General features: G+C 45.2%; 1 protein-coding gene across 1 annotated transcript in view; it reads right to left on the bottom strand.

Annotated features, from left to right (window-relative positions):
* LOC143297627 (epithelial sodium channel subunit alpha-like) overlaps window positions 1-21,013 on the bottom strand; it is a 26,319-nt gene extending 5,306 nt beyond the window's left edge. Inside the window, exons 1-9 of the mRNA XM_076610043.1 lie at window positions 20,872-21,013; window positions 17,811-18,034; window positions 16,595-16,746; window positions 15,149-15,246; window positions 12,113-12,267; window positions 9,132-9,227; window positions 7,886-8,030; window positions 2,438-2,519; window positions 1,267-1,349 (exon numbers count right to left, since the gene is read on the bottom strand). Of these exons, the coding sequence (XP_076466158.1) occupies window positions 1,267-1,349; window positions 2,438-2,519; window positions 7,886-8,030; window positions 9,132-9,227; window positions 12,113-12,267; window positions 15,149-15,246; window positions 16,595-16,746; window positions 17,811-18,034; window positions 20,872-21,013 (1,177 nt within the window). The remainder of the gene's footprint in view (window positions 1-1,266; window positions 1,350-2,437; window positions 2,520-7,885; window positions 8,031-9,131; window positions 9,228-12,112; window positions 12,268-15,148; window positions 15,247-16,594; window positions 16,747-17,810; window positions 18,035-20,871) is intronic.
* Between the last annotated feature and the right edge of the window lie 1,007 nt (window positions 21,014-22,020).

The raw sequence follows: 22,020 nt of genomic DNA, 5'->3' as shown, positions 1-22,020 counted from the left end.
CTTCTCCTCATCTTTCTTCTCTTCTTCCTCCTCCTCCTTCATCTTCTTCTCCTCCTCCTCCTTCTTCTCCTCATCCTTCTTCTCTTCCTCCTCCTCCTTCTTCTTCTCCTCCTCCTTCTCCTCATCTTTCTTCTCTTCCTCCTCCTCCTTCTTCTTCTCCTCATCGTTCTTCTTTTCCTCCTCCTTCTTCTTCTTCTTAACAAGTGTCTTCTGAGTGGTTGTGTTCATTTGTTTGTTCTTGTCACGTGTACAAAGCTGACACGAAGCGCTGAGCAACAATGGCTTGAAGCTGCTCGCCTTGGTCTTGCAAAGAGTAATGATTATCATACCCGTTTTGATGTGTAATAATCATGTGTGTCACTTTGTCGATTTCGGTCATGGTGGTGGTGGTCGGGGTGGTTGGTGGTGGTGGTGGTGGCGGTGAGTGTCGTGGTCGTGAGGAAGGTGGTGCTGGTGGTGGTGGTGGCGGTGAGTGTCGTGGTCGTGAGGAAGGTGGTGATGGTGGTGGTGGCGGTGAGTGTCGTGGTCGTGAGGAAGGTGGTGATGGTGATTGTGGTGGTGTTGGTGGTGGCGGTGAGTGTCGTGGTCGTGAGGAAGGTGGTGGTGGTGGCGGTGAGTGTCGTGGTCGTGAGGAAGGTGGTGGTGGTGGCGGTGAGTGTCGTGGTCGTGAGGAAGGTGGTGGTGGTGGTGGCGGTGAGTGTCGTGGTCGTGAGGAAGGTGGTGGTGGTGGTGGTGGCGGTGAGTGTCGTGGTCGTGAGGAAGGTGGTGGTGGTGGTGGTGGCGGTGAGTGTCATGGTCGTGAGGAAGGTGGTGATGGTGATTGTGGTGGTGGTGGTGGTGGCGGTGAGTGTCGTGGTCGTGAGGAAGGTGGTGGCGGTGGTGGTAGTTGTGATTAGTGAGGGAGGTAGCGATGGTGGTGATGATAGTTGTTGATGATGACATGATGATGATGATGATGGTGGTGGTGGTGGTGGTGATATGGTGATGATGATGATGGTGGTGGTGATAATGATGATGATGGTGATGGTGGTGGTGATGATGAAGAAGATGAAGAAGATGATGATGATGGTGGTGGTGGTCGTGGTGATGATGAAGATGAAGATGATGATGATGATGATGGTGGTGACAACGATGATGACATGATGATGATGATGATGATGATGACGATGACAACGACGACGACGATGTTGATGTTGACAATGATGATGATACTGTTTGCGACTGTGAAGAAGAAGCTGATGCATTCAAAAAAAAAGTCACCTGCACCTTCATCCCTACCACCATCAGTGGGGTACGACTGCTGCACTATGAGGGTGCTGATGGACACACGGCCCGGGAACCTGGTCTGCCTGTAATACACACAGACATGTAGCACTGCCACCAGTCAGACTGCAGCCATCCACCTCTTCCTCCCACCGCTCAGGATCGTTTCTTCTTCATCATTACTCGTCTACTTCATACACACAGATACGTACGCTCGCACGCACGCAAGCACACACATACGCACACATACACACACACATATGCATACGCATACACGCACGCACACGCACGCAGGTAGGCAGGCAGGCACCCACGCACACAAACACACACATACATGCACACACACGCACACACACACACAAGCACACACATACTACACACACACATACACACACACATGCACGCACGCTTACACTTTCAAGCACACACACACACAATTACAGCACACACATACACACACACACACACACACACACAGACATACACAGGCAAAGACACACACACACACACACACACACACACACACACACACACACACACACACACACACACACACACACACACACACACACACACACACACACACAATGAAGGCAATTTCACCCTTTGAAACCTCTTTGGTCAAAGAGAAAGTAAAATGAAAACACTGGTACTTTCGCAGCCAATACACGGACACACAGACAGACAATGACACTGGTATTTTCACAGCTATTACACGGACACGTTAACATGCGGACAGACACGTAAACAGCGAAATCTTCGGAGAGTAATGATAATAATAATAATGGTATTTATATAGCACTGAATCTTGTGCAGAGACAAATCAAAGCGCTTTCGCACCAGCCATTCACACGCATGCATAACTAAAACTGTAGAAACTAAAGATAAGAAAGGGCAGGCAAGGTAGGCTATTTTGGGAAGAGGTGGGTTTTAAGGCCAGACTTGAAAGAGCTGAGTGTGGAGACTTGACGAAGCGAAAGAGGAAGTTCATTCCAATCGCAAGGTCCAGAGACAGAGAAAGAACGGCGGCCAACAGTCGAGTGTTTGAATCTGGGTATGCCTAAACAGAGTGGACCGAAGCCGATCTGTCTGGTAGACATACAACTCGAGAAGCGAACATTCGGACAAAACGACCAGTAGGCAGACAGACAGACAGACAGAGGGACAGAGATACCTGCAGCGTGATGGGCAGTGAGTGAGACAAGGCAGTGAACTGTCAGTGTAGCTCTGTGTTACATCGGACCGGCAACTTAGCTCTGTAACAACATCACCAGCCCCCCACCCCCATCCACACACTGTCAGCAGCCGTAATGTACACTCCACCACACCACACCACACCATCACTCCACTGTCAATATTATCATCACTGTCAACGGTTGTGGTCAGTGTACAAACACTCCACCATCCCACCCTACACCATCACTCCACTGTCATAATTATCATCACTGCCATTGTGGTGTACACATACTCCATCATACCATACCACACCATCACTCCACTACCATAATTATCATCACTGCCATTGTGGTGTACACACACTCCACCACCCCACACCACACCACTCCACTGTCATAATTATCATCACTGCCATTGTGGTGTACACACACTCCACCACCCCACACCACACCATCACTCCACTGTCATAATTATCATCACTGTCATTGTGGTGTACACACACTCCACCACACCACACCACACCATCACTCCACTGCCATAATTATCATCACTGTCATTGTGGTGTACACGATGGAACACCCCGCACCCACCCTGTGTTGTACACACACTCCACCACACCACACCACACCATCACTCCACTGTCATAATTATCATCACTGTCATTGTGGTGTACACACACTCCACCACACCACACCACACCATCACTCCACTGCCATAATTATCATCACTGTCATTGTGGTGTACACACACTCCACACCATCCCACCCCACACCATCACTCCACTGTCATAATTATCATCACTGTCATTGTGGTGTACACACACTCCACCATCCCACCCCACACCATCACTCCACTGTCATAATTATCATCACTGTCATTGTGGTGTACACACACTCCACCATCCCACCCTACACCATCACTCCACTGTCATAATTATCATCACTGTCATTGTGGTGTACACACACTCCATCATACCACACCACACCATCACTCCACTGTCATAATTATCATCACTGTCATTGTGGTGTACACACACTCCATCATACCACACCACACCATCACTCCACTGTCATAATTATCATCACTGTCATTGTGGTGTACACACACTCCATCACACCACACCATCACTCCACTGTCATAATTATCATCACTGTCATTGTGGTGTACACACACTCCACCATCCCACCCCACACCATCACTCCACTGTCATAATTATCATTACTGTCATTGTGGTGTACACACACTCCACCACACCACACCACACCACACCACACCACACCATCACTCCACTACTATAATTATCATCACTGTCATTGTGGTGTACACACATTCCACCATCCCACCCCACACCATCACTCCACTGTCATAATTATCATCACTGTCATTGTGGTGTACACACACTCCACCATACCACACCATCACTCCACTGTCATAATTATCATCACTGTCATTGTGGTGTACACACACTCCACCACACCACACCACACCATCACTCCACTACCATAATTATCATCACTGTCATTGTGGTGTACACACACTCCACCACACCACACCACACCATCACTCCACTACCATAATTATCATCACTGTCATTGTGGTGTACACACACTCCACCACACCACACCACACCAGCACTCCACTGTCATAATTATCATCACTGTCATTGTGGTGTACACACACTCCACCACACCACACCACACCATTACTCCACTGTCATAATTATCATCACTGTCATTGTGGTGTACACACACTCCATCATACCACACCACACCATCACTCCACTGTCATAATTATCATCACTGTCATTGTGGTGTACACACACTCCATCACACCACACCATCACTCCACTGTCATAATTATCATCACTGTCATTGTGGTGTACACACACTCCACCACACCACACCACACCACACCACACCACACCATCACTCCACTACTATAATTATCATCACTGTCATTGTGGTGTACACACATTCCACCATCCCACCCCACACCATCACTCCACTGTCATAATTATCATCACTGTCATTGTGGTGTACACACACTCCACCATACCACACCATCACTCCACTGTCATAATTATCATCACTGTCATTGTGGTGTACACACACTCCACCACACCACACCACACCATCACTCCACTACCATAATTATCATCACTGTCATTGTGGTGTACACACACTCCACCACACCACACCACACCATCACTCCACTACCATAATTATCATCACTGTCATTGTGGTGTACACACACTCCACCACACCACACCACACCAGCACTCCACTGTCATAATTATCATCACTGTCATTGTGGTGTACACACACTCCACCACACCACACCACACCATTACTCCACTGTCATAATTATCATCACTGTCATTGTGGTGTACACACACTCCACCACACCATACCACACCAGCACTCCACTGTCATAATTATCATCACTGTCATTGTGGTGTACACACACTCCACCACACTACACCACACCATTACTCCACTGTCATAATTATCATCACTGTCATTGTGGTGTACACACACTCCACACCATCCCACCCCACACCATCACTCCACTGTCATAATTATCATCACTGTCATTGTGGTGTACACACACTCCATCATACCACACCACACCATTACTCCACTGTCATAATTATCATCACTGTCATTGTGGTGTACACACACTCCATCATACCATACCACACCATCACTCCACTGTCATAATTATCATCACTGTCATTGTGGTGTACACACACTCCATCACACCACACCATCACTCCACTACCATAATTATCATCACTGTCATTGTGGTGTACACACACTCCACCACACCACACCACACCATCACTCCACTGTCGTAATTATCATCACTGTCGTTGTGGTGTACACACATTCCACCATCCCACCCCACACCATCACTCCACTGTCATAATTATCATCACTGTCATTGTGGTGCACACACACTCCATCACACCACACCACACCACACCATCACTCCACTACTATAATTATCATCACTGTCATTGTGGTGTACACACACTCCATCATACCACACCACACCATCACTCCACTGTCATAATTATCATCACTGTCATTGTGGTGTACACACACTCCATCATACCACACCACACCATCACTCCACTGTCATAATTATCATCACTGTCATTGTGGTGTACACACACTCCATCATACCACACCACACCATCACTCCACTGTCATAATTATCATCACTGTCATTGTGGTGTACACACACTCCACCATACCACACCATCACTCCACTGTCATAATTATCATCACTGTCATTGTGGTGCACACACACTCCATCATACCATACCATACCACACCACACCATCACTCCACTGTCATAATTATCATCACTGTCATTGTGGTGTACACACACTCCATCATACCACACCACACCATCACTCCACTGTCATAATTATCATCACTGACATTGTGGTGTACACACATTCCACCATCCCACCCCACACCATCACTCCACTGTCATAATTATCATCACTGTCATTGTGGTGTACACACACTCCACCATCTCACACCACACCATCACTCCACTGCCATAATTATCATCACTGTCAACAGCCGTGGTGTACACGATGGAAACCCCCGCACCCACCCACCCACCCACCCCACACACAACGAGCATGTGTACCAGAAGCTTTGTCTCGTAACGTTTGTGAATCAGAAAGCTGACACCTATCAGTAACAAGGATATCTTCGTTGATATATTGCAATATGACGAGCTTGTCAAACCACCATCAGTCATCCCTGAACACGCCTCTCTCTAGCCAGCGTTGTCTACATTCTAAGCACAACACTAGCAATCATTATTATTCATTTACATTCTAGACACCTTCCAACTCAACCACAATTAGCCATTCCTTTTCTTTCCAAAAAAAACTCAGTTACAAAAAACTATTTAACTCTTCGTCATCAATTTACGAATTTTTGGTTAGTTTATCTAAATGCCCAATAGCTAATTACCAGAAGTATTCAGACATTTGACTCTTACCTTTTTTACCAGTCAGTTGATGTTATGGTTCTTTTTCTCGTTCGTCATAGGGATGGTTTTATGCTTGATTAATTGGATTCCTTTGTTTGTTTCCATCCCCCATATTTCTTTCTCCATTCTAGATTTATATTTCGTGTTACATTTATAATTGTATACAGTTCGAACACGTTCCCATACACATAAACACATACACTGCACACATTTTTTTTCCGCGTCTGAAATCACTTTCGTGAACAGACGTTAAAGTCAATGACCAATCAACCACAATTATCAGTCTAGCTTCCGTATACATCCCAGTCTAACCACCGTTATTCATCTAGATTCTATGCGTATTCCAATCCAGCCATCATTATTTTACATTCTCGACATATCACATCCAACCATCAACTATTTATTTAGGTCCTATGTATATCCCTCTTTAACTACAATCATTTGTCAAAACACTCTGTGCAATATCACTCTCCAACCGTTATCATTCGTCCGAGTCCAAAACATACACCGTTCCCTTCATCAATTCTTCCCCAAGGATCCAGTCATGCTGCTTTCCCTATATCAATCCATTTTATCAAGGATCTAGTCATTTTCCTCTCCCTTCACCAATCCTTTTTATCAGGGATCTAGTCATTTTCCTCTCCCTTCATCAATCCTTTTTATCAAGGATCTAGTCATTTTCCTCTTCCTACATCAAACCTTTTATCAAGGATATAGTCATTTTCCTCTCCCTATATCAATCCTTTTTATCAAGGATCTAGTCATTTTCCTCTCCCTACATCAATCCTTTTTTCATCAAGGATCTAGTCATTTTCCTCTCCCTATATCAATCCTTTTATCAATAATCTAGTCATTTTCCTGTCCCTTCATCAACCCTTTTTTCAAGGATCTAGTCATTTTCCTCTCCCTACATCAATCCTTTTTTCAAAGATCTAGTCATTTTCCTCTCCGTAAATCAATATTTTAAACTAGGATCTATTCGTTTTCCTCTCCCTTCATCAACTCTTTTATCAAGGATGATAGTTATTTTCCTCTCCCTACATCAATCCTTTTTTTTATATATATCAAGGATGATAGTCATTTTCTTCTCCGTAAATCAATATTTTTATCGAGGATCTAGTCGTTTTCCTCTTCCTACGTCAATCCGTTTTATCAAGGATATAGTCATTTTCCTCTCCCTACATCAATCCTGTTTTTATCAAGGATCCAGTCATTTTCCTCTTCCTACGTCAATCCTTTTTATCAAGTATATAGTCATTTTTCCTCTCCCTTCATCAGTCATTCTTTTAGGATCTTCTTGTTAAAACTATTCCCCAATAACGAACTGATTTGTCGCCCCTCATTTCCAAAATACGTCACAACCTTCAACCTGCCAACAGACCGAGGCCTGCTGGACACGCTGTTATAAATGATCTCAAACCTCAGTCACCTTCCTCTGAAGAGCATCTCGGCGCGGCCACGTGACCCGTGAGATTGGAAGACTGATTCAGGAAGGTGGAGGGGCAGGGAAGGTCAAGGTCGCAGCAGTCACAGCGGTCGTACAGCTCTCGCTGCAGACAGCCGTGTTGACAGCCCTGTGCACAGAGCCCACCAAGCTACCCGAGTCAGTCAGAGTGAACAGCAGAGGATTGTTCTATCTGCCATTCACAGTCCCTCTGTCTCTCTCCATGTTTCTGTTCCTCTGTCTGCCTTTGTGTCTGTCTCTGTGCCTATGTCTCTGTCTCTCTCATGTACTTGGCTTTGTTCCTGGACAAGGCTTTGAATGCACGGTGTTTGTAGGTACCTCTGCATTCACTTGTATCCAACCCGAATGGCATGGGCCATTGACTGATTCATAAAAAAAAAATCCGACAAAAAATCTCTCTCTCTCTCTCTCTCTCTCTCTCTCTCTCTCTCATTAACCTTTAGGTTTGCACTGTTATGGATTTTTATTCATGCAATGATGATTTTATATTGTACATTCTGTATCGACAGAATAATCTATTTTCTCTTTCTCCTAATGCCTGATGTTCTTTTCTGACCCGTTTCTTTCATTCCCTCTGTTCTTTTGAAGGCTGGATGAAAAAAAAACTGATTGCTTACTCCATTACCATCAGATGATGAAACGTAATTAATCGGCGCAATAGCCGAATGGTTTAAGTGTTGGACTTTCAATCTGAGGGTCCCAGGTTCGATTCACGGTAACGGCGCCCGGTGGGTAAAGGGTAGAGGTTTTTCCGATCTCCCAGGTCAACATATGTGCAGACCTGCTAGTGCCTGAACCCCCTTCGTGCGTACACACACGCAGAAGATCAAATACGCACGTTAAATATCCTGTAACCTATGTCAGTGTCCGGTGGGTTACGGAGACACGAAAATACCCAGTATGCATGAACCACGACAGAGTCGATGTTGGTCGTGTAACGGAAAGAAGAAGAAGAAAGAAGAAGAAGATTGCCATTGATTCATTCATTCATTCATTCACATATTCTAAATTATCATTTCTCAGCAGCTCACTCTGTGAGAATAACGTCACCTTCGTTTGAAGGCTGTATGAAAAAAAACACCATTGCCATTACCTATAAAAAAAACAAAAACAACCGTAATTAATCAAACAATCAATTATCATTCATTCATTCATTCATTCGTTCGTTCCTTCCTTCCTTAACATATGTCATTATTTCTCGGCAGCTCACTCTCTGAGAGTAACGCCAGCCAGTGTCAGCAGCGTACAGGTTGCGGTCGCTGTCTTCCTCTTCATCCACACAGTCTGATTCCAGAGATTGAGTGCTCTGCACAACACCACACATGTCGTCATTACCACACACTGTATGTGCTGCCAGCAGTCCTGCACAGCGACACATTCTGTGTCATCATTCACATTATTTGACTTCGGAGAGTCCTCCACAAACAACACTCATGTCGTCGTCATCGATATCATCATCATCATCTACACTGTATGACAGCAAAGAGTCCTGCACAACAAGCCCCATGACATCATCATCATCATCATCATCATCATCATCATCATCATCATCATCTTCATCCACAATGCGTGAACTGCAGACAGTTCTACAAAACAACACCTGTACCTTCACTATCCACACCATATGACTGCAGTCACAACACATGTGTCATCATCATCCACACTGTATGACTGCAGACACAACACCTGTATCATCATCATCATCCACACTGTATGACTGCAGACACAACACCTGTATCATCATCATCCACACTGTATGACTGCAGACACAACACCTGTGTCATCATCCACACCATATGACTGCAGTCACAACACCTGTGTCATCATCATCCACACCATATGACTGCAGACACAACACCTGTGTCATCGTCATCCACACCATATGACTGCAGACACAACACCTGTGTCATCATCATCCACACCATATGACTGCAGACACAACACCTGTGTCATCATCCACACCATATGACTGCAGTCACAACACCTGTGTCATCATCATCCACACCATATGACTGCAGACACAACCTCTGTGTCATCATCATCCACACCATATGACAGCAGACACAACACCTGTATCATCATCATCATCCACACTGTATGACTGCAGACACAACACCTGTGTCATCATCATCCACACTGTATGACTGCAGACACAACCTCTGTGTCATCATCATCATCCACACCATATGACTGCAGACACAACACCTGTGTCATCATCCACACCATATGACTGCAGACACAACACCTGTGTTATCATCATCCACACTGTATGACTGCAGACACAACACCTGTGTTATCATCATCATCCACACCATATGACTGCAGACACAACACCTGTGTCATCATCATCCACACCATATGACTGCAGACACAACACCTGTGTCATCATCATCCACACCATATGACTGCAGACACAACACCTGTGTCATCATCCACACCATATGACTGCAGACACAACACCTGTGTCATCATCATCCACACCATATGACAGCAGTCACAACACCTGTGTCATCATCATCCACACCATATGACAGCAGTCACAACACCTGTGTCATCATCATCGTCCACACCATATGACAGCAGACACAACACCTGTGTCATCGTCATCCACACCATATGACTGCAGACACAACCTCTGTCATCATCATCCACACCATATGACAGCAGTCACAACACCTGTGTCATCATCATCATCCACACCATATGACAGCAGTCACAACACATGTGTCATCATCATCCACACCATATGACAGCAGACACAACACCTGTATCATCATCATCATCCACACTGTATGACTGCAGACACAACACCTGTGTCATCATCATCATCCACACCATATGACAGCAGACACAACACCTGTATCATCATCATCATCCACACCATATGACAGCAGTCACAACACCTGTGTCATCATCATCCACACTGTATGACTGCAGACACAACACCTGTATCATCATCATCCACACTGTATGACTGCAGACACAACACCTGTGTCATCATCATCCACACCATATGACAGCAGACACAACACCTGTATCATCATCATCATCCACACCATATGACAGCAGTCACAACACCTGTGTCATCATCATCCACACCATATGACTGCAGTCACAACACCTGTGTCATCATCATCGTCCACACCATATGACAGCAGACACAACACCTGTATCATCATCATCATCCACACCATATGACAGCAGTCACAACACCTGTGTCATCATCATCCACACCATATGACAGCAGACACAACACCTGTATCATCATCATCCACACTGTATGACTGCAGACACACTTTAGAATCTAGAGTGACAACATTATGTATGAGATAATATCTGAGACCAAACGAAACACCAAGCAAACAAAGAAACAAAGCAGAAGACACATCAAAGACAAATGAGCTGTTGCGTTCCAGCAAAGCTGTACACACTGAACAACGTCAGACTTTCAGCAAAGTTGTACACATTGCACAACGTCAGACTTTCAGCAAAGCTGTACACATAGAACAACATCAGACTTTCAGCAAAGTTGTACACACTGAACAACGTCAGACTTTCAGCAAAGCTGTACACATTGAACAACATCAGACTTTCAGCAAAGCTGTACACATTGAACAACATCAGACTTTCAGCAAAGCAGTACACATTGAACAACATCAGACTTTCAGCAAAGTTGTACACATTGAACAACATCAGACTTTCAGCAAAGTTGAACACACTGGACAACACTAGATTTGATCAGGAAGTCCCCTCTTGTGAAAATAGAAATAACTGTGTCTGTCGTCACCTTCCTAGTCAAGAACACTATGTCTTTTTTTGTCTTTTTTTTTTTTTTTTACTGAGGGATAGTGGAATAGGGGAATGTTACGTCTGGTTCCACACAAGCAAAAATTGGGGATGTAATACCAGCCACGTGTGCACATTATGATAGGCAGCCATGGCAGTCTGACAGATAGGCAACTTCCCACAAGCTGGACTGGATTTTGTTAGGAAGTATGACAGCACTGTAACGACCTCCTTCCTAATCCTAGCCTCCAAATGGTCTTTCTGGCCTGCCAGTTTGATTCTCCTGTCAGGTCCCAGAGGATGTTTCATCTGTCTGTCTGTCTGTCTCACCTCTCTCTCTTTCTCGTTCTCTCTGTGTGTCTCTCCACACACACACACACACACACACATGTCTGCGATAATTACCTTGGTAAGAGAAACGTAGGTGACCTGACCTGCCGGCACAAAGAAGCCCTCTTCAGGCAGAAAGGGCGTGTCACGTGACTGGTGAACACCAATCACAAAGCCAGCCTCCTCCTGAGTGACGTCATTCAGGCTGGTCATCAGTTTCAGTATGAGGCCTGAGACATTATGGTTCATGTTGTGACGTCAACTTGTTGACAGACGTCATTATATTGTCACGTCATCTTGTTGACAAACGTCATCATCTTGTTAACAGACGTCATCATCATGTTGACAAACGTCATCACGTTGCCACCTCAACTTGTTTACAGACGTCATACCTTGTTGGTAGACGTCATGACATTGTCACCTCACCTTATTGACAGACGTCATCATCTTGTTGACAGACGTCGCCTTATTGTTACCTTACCTTGTTGATAGATGTCATCATTTTATCGCCTCACCATGTTGAAAGACGTCATCACAGACGTCATCCCACTGTGAGTTCATTTTGCTGACAGACGTCAAAACAGTTCATCATGTTTTTGTCCTTCATTAAGTTTCTTTTATTGTTCTTTTTATCTTCTTCTTTTCTGGCAATACGGCCTTGATTAATCAGACAACAAGGGGACACTCTACTGTTTAGTATTGTGTCCATCCTGCACTTGAATTGCCCATATGTCGCACGTGCACTACACACGATCCTAATGTCCCGTGAGTACTATACACATTCTAGTGTCACACGTGCGCTATCCACGGTCCTACTGTCCCACATGCGCTGAGCACAATCATAACGTCCCAATTCCTACATGCACTATACACAATCCTAACATTCAACGTGCACTATACACAATCCTAACGTCCCACGTGCACTATACACAATCCTGACGTCCCACGTGCACTATACACAATCCTAACGTCCTACGTGCACTATACACAATCCTGACGCCCCACGTGCACTATACACAATCCTAACATTTAACGTGCACTATATACAATCCTAACGTCCTACGTGCACTATACACAATCCTAACGTCCTACGTGCACTATACACAATCCTGACGTCCCACGTGCACTATACACAATCCTAACATTCAACGTGCAATATACACAATCCTAACGTCCCACGGGCACTATACACGATCCTGACGTCACACGTGCACTATACACAATCCTGACGTCCCACGTGCACTATACACGATCCTCACGTCCCACGTGCACTATACACAATCCTGACGTCCTAGGTGCACTATACACAATCCTAACGTCCCACGTGCACTATACACAATCCTAACATTCAACGTGCACTATACACAATCCTAACGTCCCACGTGCACTATACACAATCCTGACGTCCCACGTGCACTATACACAATCCTAACGTCCCACGTGCACTATACACAATCCTGACGTCCCACGTGCACTATACACAATCCTAACATTTAACGTGCACTACATACAATCCTAACGTCCTACGTGCACTATACACAATCCTAACGTCCTACGTACACTATACACAATCCTGACGTCCCACATGCACTATACACAATCCTAACATTCAACGTGCAATATACACAATCCTAACGTCCCACGGGCACTATACACGATCCTGACGTCACACGTGCACTATACACAATCCTGACGTCCCACGTGCACTATACACGATCCTCACGTCCCACGTGCACTATACACAATCCTGACGTCCTAGGTGCACTATACACAATCCTAACGTCCCACGTGCACTATACACAATCCTAACATTCAACGTGCACTATACACAATCCTAACGTCCTACGTGCACTATACACAATCCTGACGTCCCACGTGCACAATACACAATCCTAACATTCAACGTGGACTATACACAATCCTGACGTCCCACGTGCACTATACACATTCCTAACGTCCCACGTACACTTTTCACAGTCCTAACGTCCCACGTGCACTGTACACAATCCTAACGCCCCACTTGCACTATACACAATCCTAACGTCCCACGTGCACTATACACAATCCAAACGTTCCACTTGCACTATACACAATCCTAACGTCCCACGTGCAATATACACAATCCTGACGTCCCAGGTACACTATACACAATCCTGACGTCCCACTTGCACTATACACAGTCCTGACGTCCCACGTGCACTATACCCGATCATAATGTCTCACATGCACGAGACACAGTCCTAACGTCCCACATGCACTATACACAATCCTGACGTCCCACGTGCACTATACACAATCCTGACGTCCCACGGGCACTATACACAATCCTAACATTCAACGTGCACTATGCACATTCCTAACGTCCCACGTGCACTATACACAATCTTAACGTCACACGTGCACTATACACAATCCTAAAGTCCCACGTGCACTATACACAATCCTAATATCCCACGTGCACTATACACAATCATAACGTCCTACGTGGACTATACACAGTCCTAATGTCCCACGTGCACTATACACAATCCTAAAGTCCCACGTATACTATGCACAATCTTGACGTCCCACGGGCACTATACACAATCCTGACGTCCCACGTGCACTATACACAATCCTAACGTCCCACGTGCACTATACACAATCCTAAAGACCCACGTGCACTATACACAATCCTAATGTCCCACGTGCACTATACACGATCCTAACGTCCCACGTGCACTATACACAATCCTAACATCCTGCGTGCACTACACACAATCCTGACGTCCCACGTGCACTGTACACAGTCCTAATGTCCCACGTACACTGAACACAATCCTAACGTCCGACGTGCACTAAACGCAATCCCAACGTCCTACGTGCACTATTCACAATCCTAATGTCCCACGTGCACTATGCACAATCATAACGTCCTACGTGCACTATGCACAATCCTGACGTCCCACGTGCACTGTACACAGTCCTAACGTCCCACGTGCACTATACACAATCCTAATGTCCCTCGTGCACTATACACAATCCTAAAGTCCCACGTGCACTATACACAATCCTAAAGTCCCACGTGCACAACACTCTGTCCCACAAGCACCACACACTGGGCACACTGACCGTGCTGGGGCCCAGTCAGCCAGATGTCTTGGTGGGCAGAGTCGGGGCTGAAGGTGTAGCAGTTACCGTACTTGTGGTGGTAAAACCGCGTGAAATTGCTGCCGGAATCAGAATCAGATAAATAAGTCAGGTTTCAAACAACAGGTTGAGTTGCGATAATGCAAAACGCGCCGATTTAGGTCTGGTATGAACAAACAGGATGAGGATGACAGCAGATAATTATTATGTCAGGGCAAAACAACAGTAAGTGGTGATAATGTTTTAGAACAGAATGGGGTCAGAAAGAACCAAGAGAATCACAGGTAAAACTATATTACACATAATGAGGTCAGACTGAATTAACAGGATGAGTAGTCACGGCGCAGAATTAGGTCAGATTAAGCAACAGGTTGAGTAGTGACAACACAGAATGAGGTCAGGTTAAGTAACAGGATGAGTGGTGGCAACACAGAATTAGATCAGGTTAAGCAACATGATGAGTGGTGGCAACACAGAATGAGGTCAGGTTAAGCAACAGGATGAGTGGTGGCAACACAGAATGAGGTCAGGTTAAGCAACAGGATGAGTGGTGGCAACACAGAATGAGGTCAGGTTAAGCAACAGGATGAGTGGTGACAACACAGAATTAGGTCAAGTTAAGCAACATGATGAGTGGTGGCAACACAGAATGAGGTCAGGTTAAGCAACAGGATGAGTGGTGACAACACAGAATGAGGTCAAGTTAAGCAACAGGATGAGTTCTGACAACACAGAATTAGGTCAGGACGAACCGACAGGATAAGGAATGAAAATATAATACCCATAATCGATCCATTAATCTGCGTCCCATCCAAAACAAGAGTCTATCAGTCAATTAATCAATCACTCCATCCATCCATCAGTTGATACACCCATCCATCTATAAGTCAGTTCATCCATTCATCCATCCGTCCGTCCGTCCGTCCATCATTCAATCCATCCATCCATCCATGCTTCCTTCCTTTCTTCCATCGATCTACAAGTCGATACATCCACCAATCAGTCCATCCATCCATCCACACATCAGTCAGTCCATCCACCCACCCACCCCCACCCACCCATCAATCCACTCATCCTTCCTTCCTTCCAGTCAGTCCATCCAACTATCCACCCATCAGTCCATCCATCCACCCTTCCTTCTTTCCTTCCTTCCGTCATTTCCATCCGGCCATCCACCCATCAATCCACCCACCCAACCATCCATCCGTCCACCTACCAACCAATCCATCGATGTCAGTACATCCATCCATCTATCCATCCACCCATTCTTCCTTCCTTCCATCAGTCAAACCATCCATCTATCCATCCATCCACCCACGCACGCACCCACCCATCCATCCATCTACCCAGCCACCCTTCCATCATAGCATCCATCCATCAATCCATCTATCCACCCATGAGCCCTCCCAGGCCATGCAGACAGCCGACCTGTCCTCACAGGGGGCATCCCCCAGGGCACAGTCGGTCAGCCTGTCCTGCAGGACGAAGCCAGCTTTATCCCTCTCCTCAGACGACAGCTGGTCCACCAACGTCTGGTACTGGTGGCGTAACTGTCTGTTCTGTGCCTCGGATTGCTCGTTCTGAAACAGTTATCGTGCGTTCTGTTTTAATTCTCTCCATACGAACGGCGAAAGAGACGACGTTAACAGCGTTTCACCCCAATTACCACCATCAAAATATTGCAAGCGGAAGGCTCTTATACTGAAGAGGTAAATGTTGACAAAGAATACCACAATTCTGACGACAGAAGCTAAAGGTTGGGTCATTGAGACACCCACTGGACATCCGAGGGGTCTGTGTCGAGGAGAAGAGAGGGCTAGCCGTACTGAGTGAGTTAAACAGTGTCAGAATGACTGGTTGTGTAGGTTCCACCAGAACATTCTTGTTATGTAAGATATCAGGAAAAAAACCCTAACAATTTCCGTGTTATATAGGATATCGGGAAACAAACTAACAAACAATTTCCGTGTTATGTAGGATATCAGGAAACAAACTAACAAACAATTTCCGTGTTATGTAGGATATCAGTTATGTAGGATATCAGGAAACAAACTAACAAACAATTTCCCTGTTATGTGGGATATCAGGAAACAAACTAACAAACAATTTCCCTGCAGGAAACAAACTAACAAACAATTTCCGCGTTATGTATGATATCAGGAAACAAGCAAACAAAGAATTAAACACATGAAGAAACAAAGACAGGAACAAAGAAATAAAGAAAGGACAAAAACGAACCATTTACTCTCAACCAGTTTGGGTCTCCATAGAATTATCATCATTATCGTCATCACTCATAGTGACGTTTTGAAAGAACACACGCGCGCACACATGCAAACACACACACTCACTCACTCACACACATACACTCACTCACACATACACACACACTCACTCACTCACACTCACACATACACACACTCACTCACTCATTCACTCGCTCACTCACTCGACACACACACACACACACACACACACACACACACATCACAACATACCACAAACGCAACACAACACAACACAGCACACACACACACACACACACACACACACACCACCACAACAACAACAACAAACTCACACCACAACATACTACAAACGCAACACAACACAACGCAAACACAACACAGACATCCCTCCCTACCAGAGGTGTGTACAGGGAAAGGTTGGCGATCAGTAGTCCCCACAGCAGGCGGCTGCTGGCTTTGTTGACCACCCTCCGCACCCTGTTGAGCTGTACGGCGCGTACGTCACACACCGTGACATCAGGAAACGTCACGCTGCGCGTGTCGTCCACGCCTGACGTCACCGCACGACGTCTCTGCGCGCGGACCGTGACGAGTCGGACCACGCTGTACACTGCCACGGCTGTGGAGGGTCCACCGATGATGATCATGATGATGATGATGATAATAATAATTACAACATATTGTTGTTCTTTTTGTCATTATCATAATGATGATGACGATGATGAAGATGGTGATGATAATGATGATAATGATAATAGTAATAATGATAGTAATAATGCTAACAATAATAACGCTAATAATGCTGATAATAATAATGATAATGATAATAGTAATAACAATGCTAATAATTCTTAAAATAATAATAATAATAATAATGTTAATGCCAATAATAATAATAATAATAACAATAAATAAAAATTGAATGCTTGAAACCTATCACATAATCACAAGCCCAGGTAATGCCCAACTCAAATCACAATACTTAAAACCTCACTTTCCCTTCTACACAACTCCTCAACGACATACACAAACAGGAGAAACAAACACACTTTCCTAATCGTCGCAGGCATCTGGAAAGGTGAAATTCCATTGTCCACACACCCATCCATCAGTCCACACATCCATCATCCATCAGTCATCACGTCCATCCGTCATCCATCATCCGTCAGTCCACATATCCATCCGTCAACACATCCATCAGTCCACATATCCATCCATCCTACAGTCCATACATCCATCCAACAGTCCACACATCCATCATACAGTCCATACATCTATCCATCCTACAGTTCACACATCCATCCTACAGTCCATACATCTATCCACCCAACAGTCCATACATCCATCATACAGTCCACACATCCATCATACAGTCCATACATCTATCTATCCTACAGTCCATACATCAATCATACAGTCTACACATCCATCCTACAGTCTTATCCATCCTACAGTCCATACATCCATCATGCAGTTCACACATCCATACTGCAGTCCACACATCCATCCATCCTACAGTCCATACATCCATCCTACAGTGCACACATCCATCCTAGTGTCCATACATCCATCATACAGTCGCCACATCCATCCATCATACTGTCCATACATCATTCTAACAGTCCACACATCTATCCATCATACAGTCCACACATCCATCCTACAATGCACACATCTATACTGCAGTCCACACACCCATCCATCCTACAGTCCACACATCCATCCTACAGTCCACACACCCATCCATCCTACAGTCCACACATCCATCATACAGTCCACACATCCATCCATCCTACAGTCCACACATCCATCACACAGTCCACACATCCATCCATCCTACAGTCCACACATCCATCATACAGTCCACACATCCATCCATCCTGCAGTCCACACATCCATCATACAGTCCACAAATCCATCCATCCTACAGTCCACACATCCATACTGCAGTCCACTCATCCATCCATCATACAGTCCACACATCTATCCATCATACAGTCCACACATCCATCATACAGTCCACACATCCATCCATCCTACAGTCCACACATCCATCCTGCAGTCCACACATCCATCCTACAGTCCATACATCCATCATACAGTCCATCCATCCATCCATCCTGCAGTCCACATATCCATCCTACAACCCATACATCCATCATACAGTCCATACATCCATCCATCCTGCAGTACACACATCCATCCTGCAGTCCATCCATCCATCCATCATACAGTCCACACATCCATCATAAAGTCCATACATCCATCCATCCTACAGTCCACACATCCATACTGCAGTCCACACATCCATCCTACAGTCCACACATCCATCCTACAGTCCATACATCCATCCATCCTACAGTCCACACATCCATCCTGCAGTCCATTCATCCATCATACAGTCCACACACCCATCATACAGTCCACACATCCATACTGCAGTCCACACATCCATCCATCCTACAGTCCATACATCCATCCATCCTACAGTCCACGCATCCATCCATCATACTGTCCATACATCATTCATACAGTCCACACATCCATCATACAGTCCACACATCCATCCATCATACAGTCCATACATCCATCCTGCAGTCCACACATCCAGCTATCATATAGTCCACACATGCATCACAGTCCATACATCCATCCTACAGTCCACACATCCATCATACAGTCCACACATCCATCCATCCTGCAGTCCACACATCCATCCATCCTGCAGCCCACACATCCATCATACAGTCCACACATCCATCCATCCTACAGTCCATACATCCATCCGTCCTGCAGTCCACACATCCATCCTACAGTCCATACATCCATCTATCCTACAGTCCACACATCCATCCATCATACAGTCCACACATTCATCCATCATACAGTCCATACATACATCCAACAGTCCACACATCCATCCATCCTACAGTCCACACATTCATCCATCCTGCAGCCCACACATCCATCATACAGTCCACACATCCATCCATCCTACAGTCCATACATCCATCCGTCCTGCAGTCCACACATCCATCCTACAGTCCATACATCCATCTATCCTACAGTCCACACATCCATCCATCATACAGTCCACACATTCATCCATCATACAGTCCATACATACATCCAACAGTCCACACATCCATCCATCCTACAGTCCACACATGCATCCATCATACAGTCTACACATCCATCATACAGTCCACACATCCATCATACAGTCCACACATACATCCATCATACAGTCTACACATCCATCACACAGTCCACACATACATCCATCATACAGTCTACACATCCATCATACAGTCCACACATCCATCATACAGTCCACACATACATCCATCATACAGTCTACACATCCATCACACAGTCCACACATACATCCATCATACAGTCTACACATCCATTCATCATACAGTCCACACATTCATCATACAATCCTCATCATACATGCGCTGACGACGATGATAGCGACCCAGACGATGCGGACGACGAGGTTTGGGCGTGCTGCTCGTCTGACGCCTCCCACACTGCTGTCCTGCAGGTAGGCACGCCCCACCCCCCTCACCGTCCTGTCCTCCTCCTCCCCCATGCCCGCCTTCCCGTGTCCGTTTCGGTTTCTTAAGGAGGCGTCACTGCGTTCGGACAAATCCATATTCATACGCTGCACCACGTCTCCCAGGCACATGCCAGACAAGGCAGCAGTATAACACAACGCATAATAGTCAGGTCCTGTAGTGCCTGTGTATATGTTTGTGTACCTATCAGAGTGAATTTCTTTTTCAGAATATTGTGAGATGACAACGCGTTTCTTGCCATGGGTTCTTATCCAGTGGGCCGTGTGCCTTCTGCACACGGGAACCTCGGTTTATCGTCTCATCCGAATGAGATATATGTTCAGTGTCCACATATCACAGCTTCACACATATCACTTTTTTTCTTTCTCTTGGAATATTTGTAAATCTTTCCTTTTCTTCTTCTTTTTTTTATGAATGAAAGATGTGTGCGCTTGGTTTCAGTAACGTAAACACATATGTGAGCAGAATCCATTTAATCGTCACCATAATCTCTTCTCGGAGTGGGGATGTAACTTGGGCAAGACATTCTCTACAGCCCAGATATGCCTACTTGGAACAGCAGTTGCCTTCTCTGCTGTTCTGATGGTCATAGTCGGACACGACTGTCATACACACATATATACATACAAAGTCTCTTCTCGATAATCAGTCTTAAGATTTTATAGAATAGTCCAGTCTGTTATGATCAGTTCTTTAGTTGTTGTTTTTCTCTTTCCAGAAATAAATATAGCCTATTCAATTTCAGTTGTGGATGTATGGTAAGAAAGTTGAGTCTGTCGTCAGTTAATGTCAATTGATTGATATAAATACAAATTAGTCTTACACCGTGGTGAATATTTTTTCCCGAATTGAAAAATACAGAGGATTTTCGTTTCTTTCGTATTGATAAAATTTCACAGTACACACCTTTTTCACATAAGTAACACTGTATCTTTTCTATGAATCCAGTGACTGTGAACACGGCATGCAATATAAATCCCAATAGGAAACAGCTGAATTCTGTTGGTGTTGATAGATTCTT

Source organism: Babylonia areolata, chromosome 23 (genome assembly GCF_041734735.1).
Source record: "Babylonia areolata isolate BAREFJ2019XMU chromosome 23, ASM4173473v1, whole genome shotgun sequence".
Taxonomy (NCBI): domain Eukaryota; kingdom Metazoa; phylum Mollusca; class Gastropoda; order Neogastropoda; family Buccinidae; genus Babylonia; species Babylonia areolata.
This window is presented reverse-complemented; position numbering and strand designations above follow the sequence as displayed.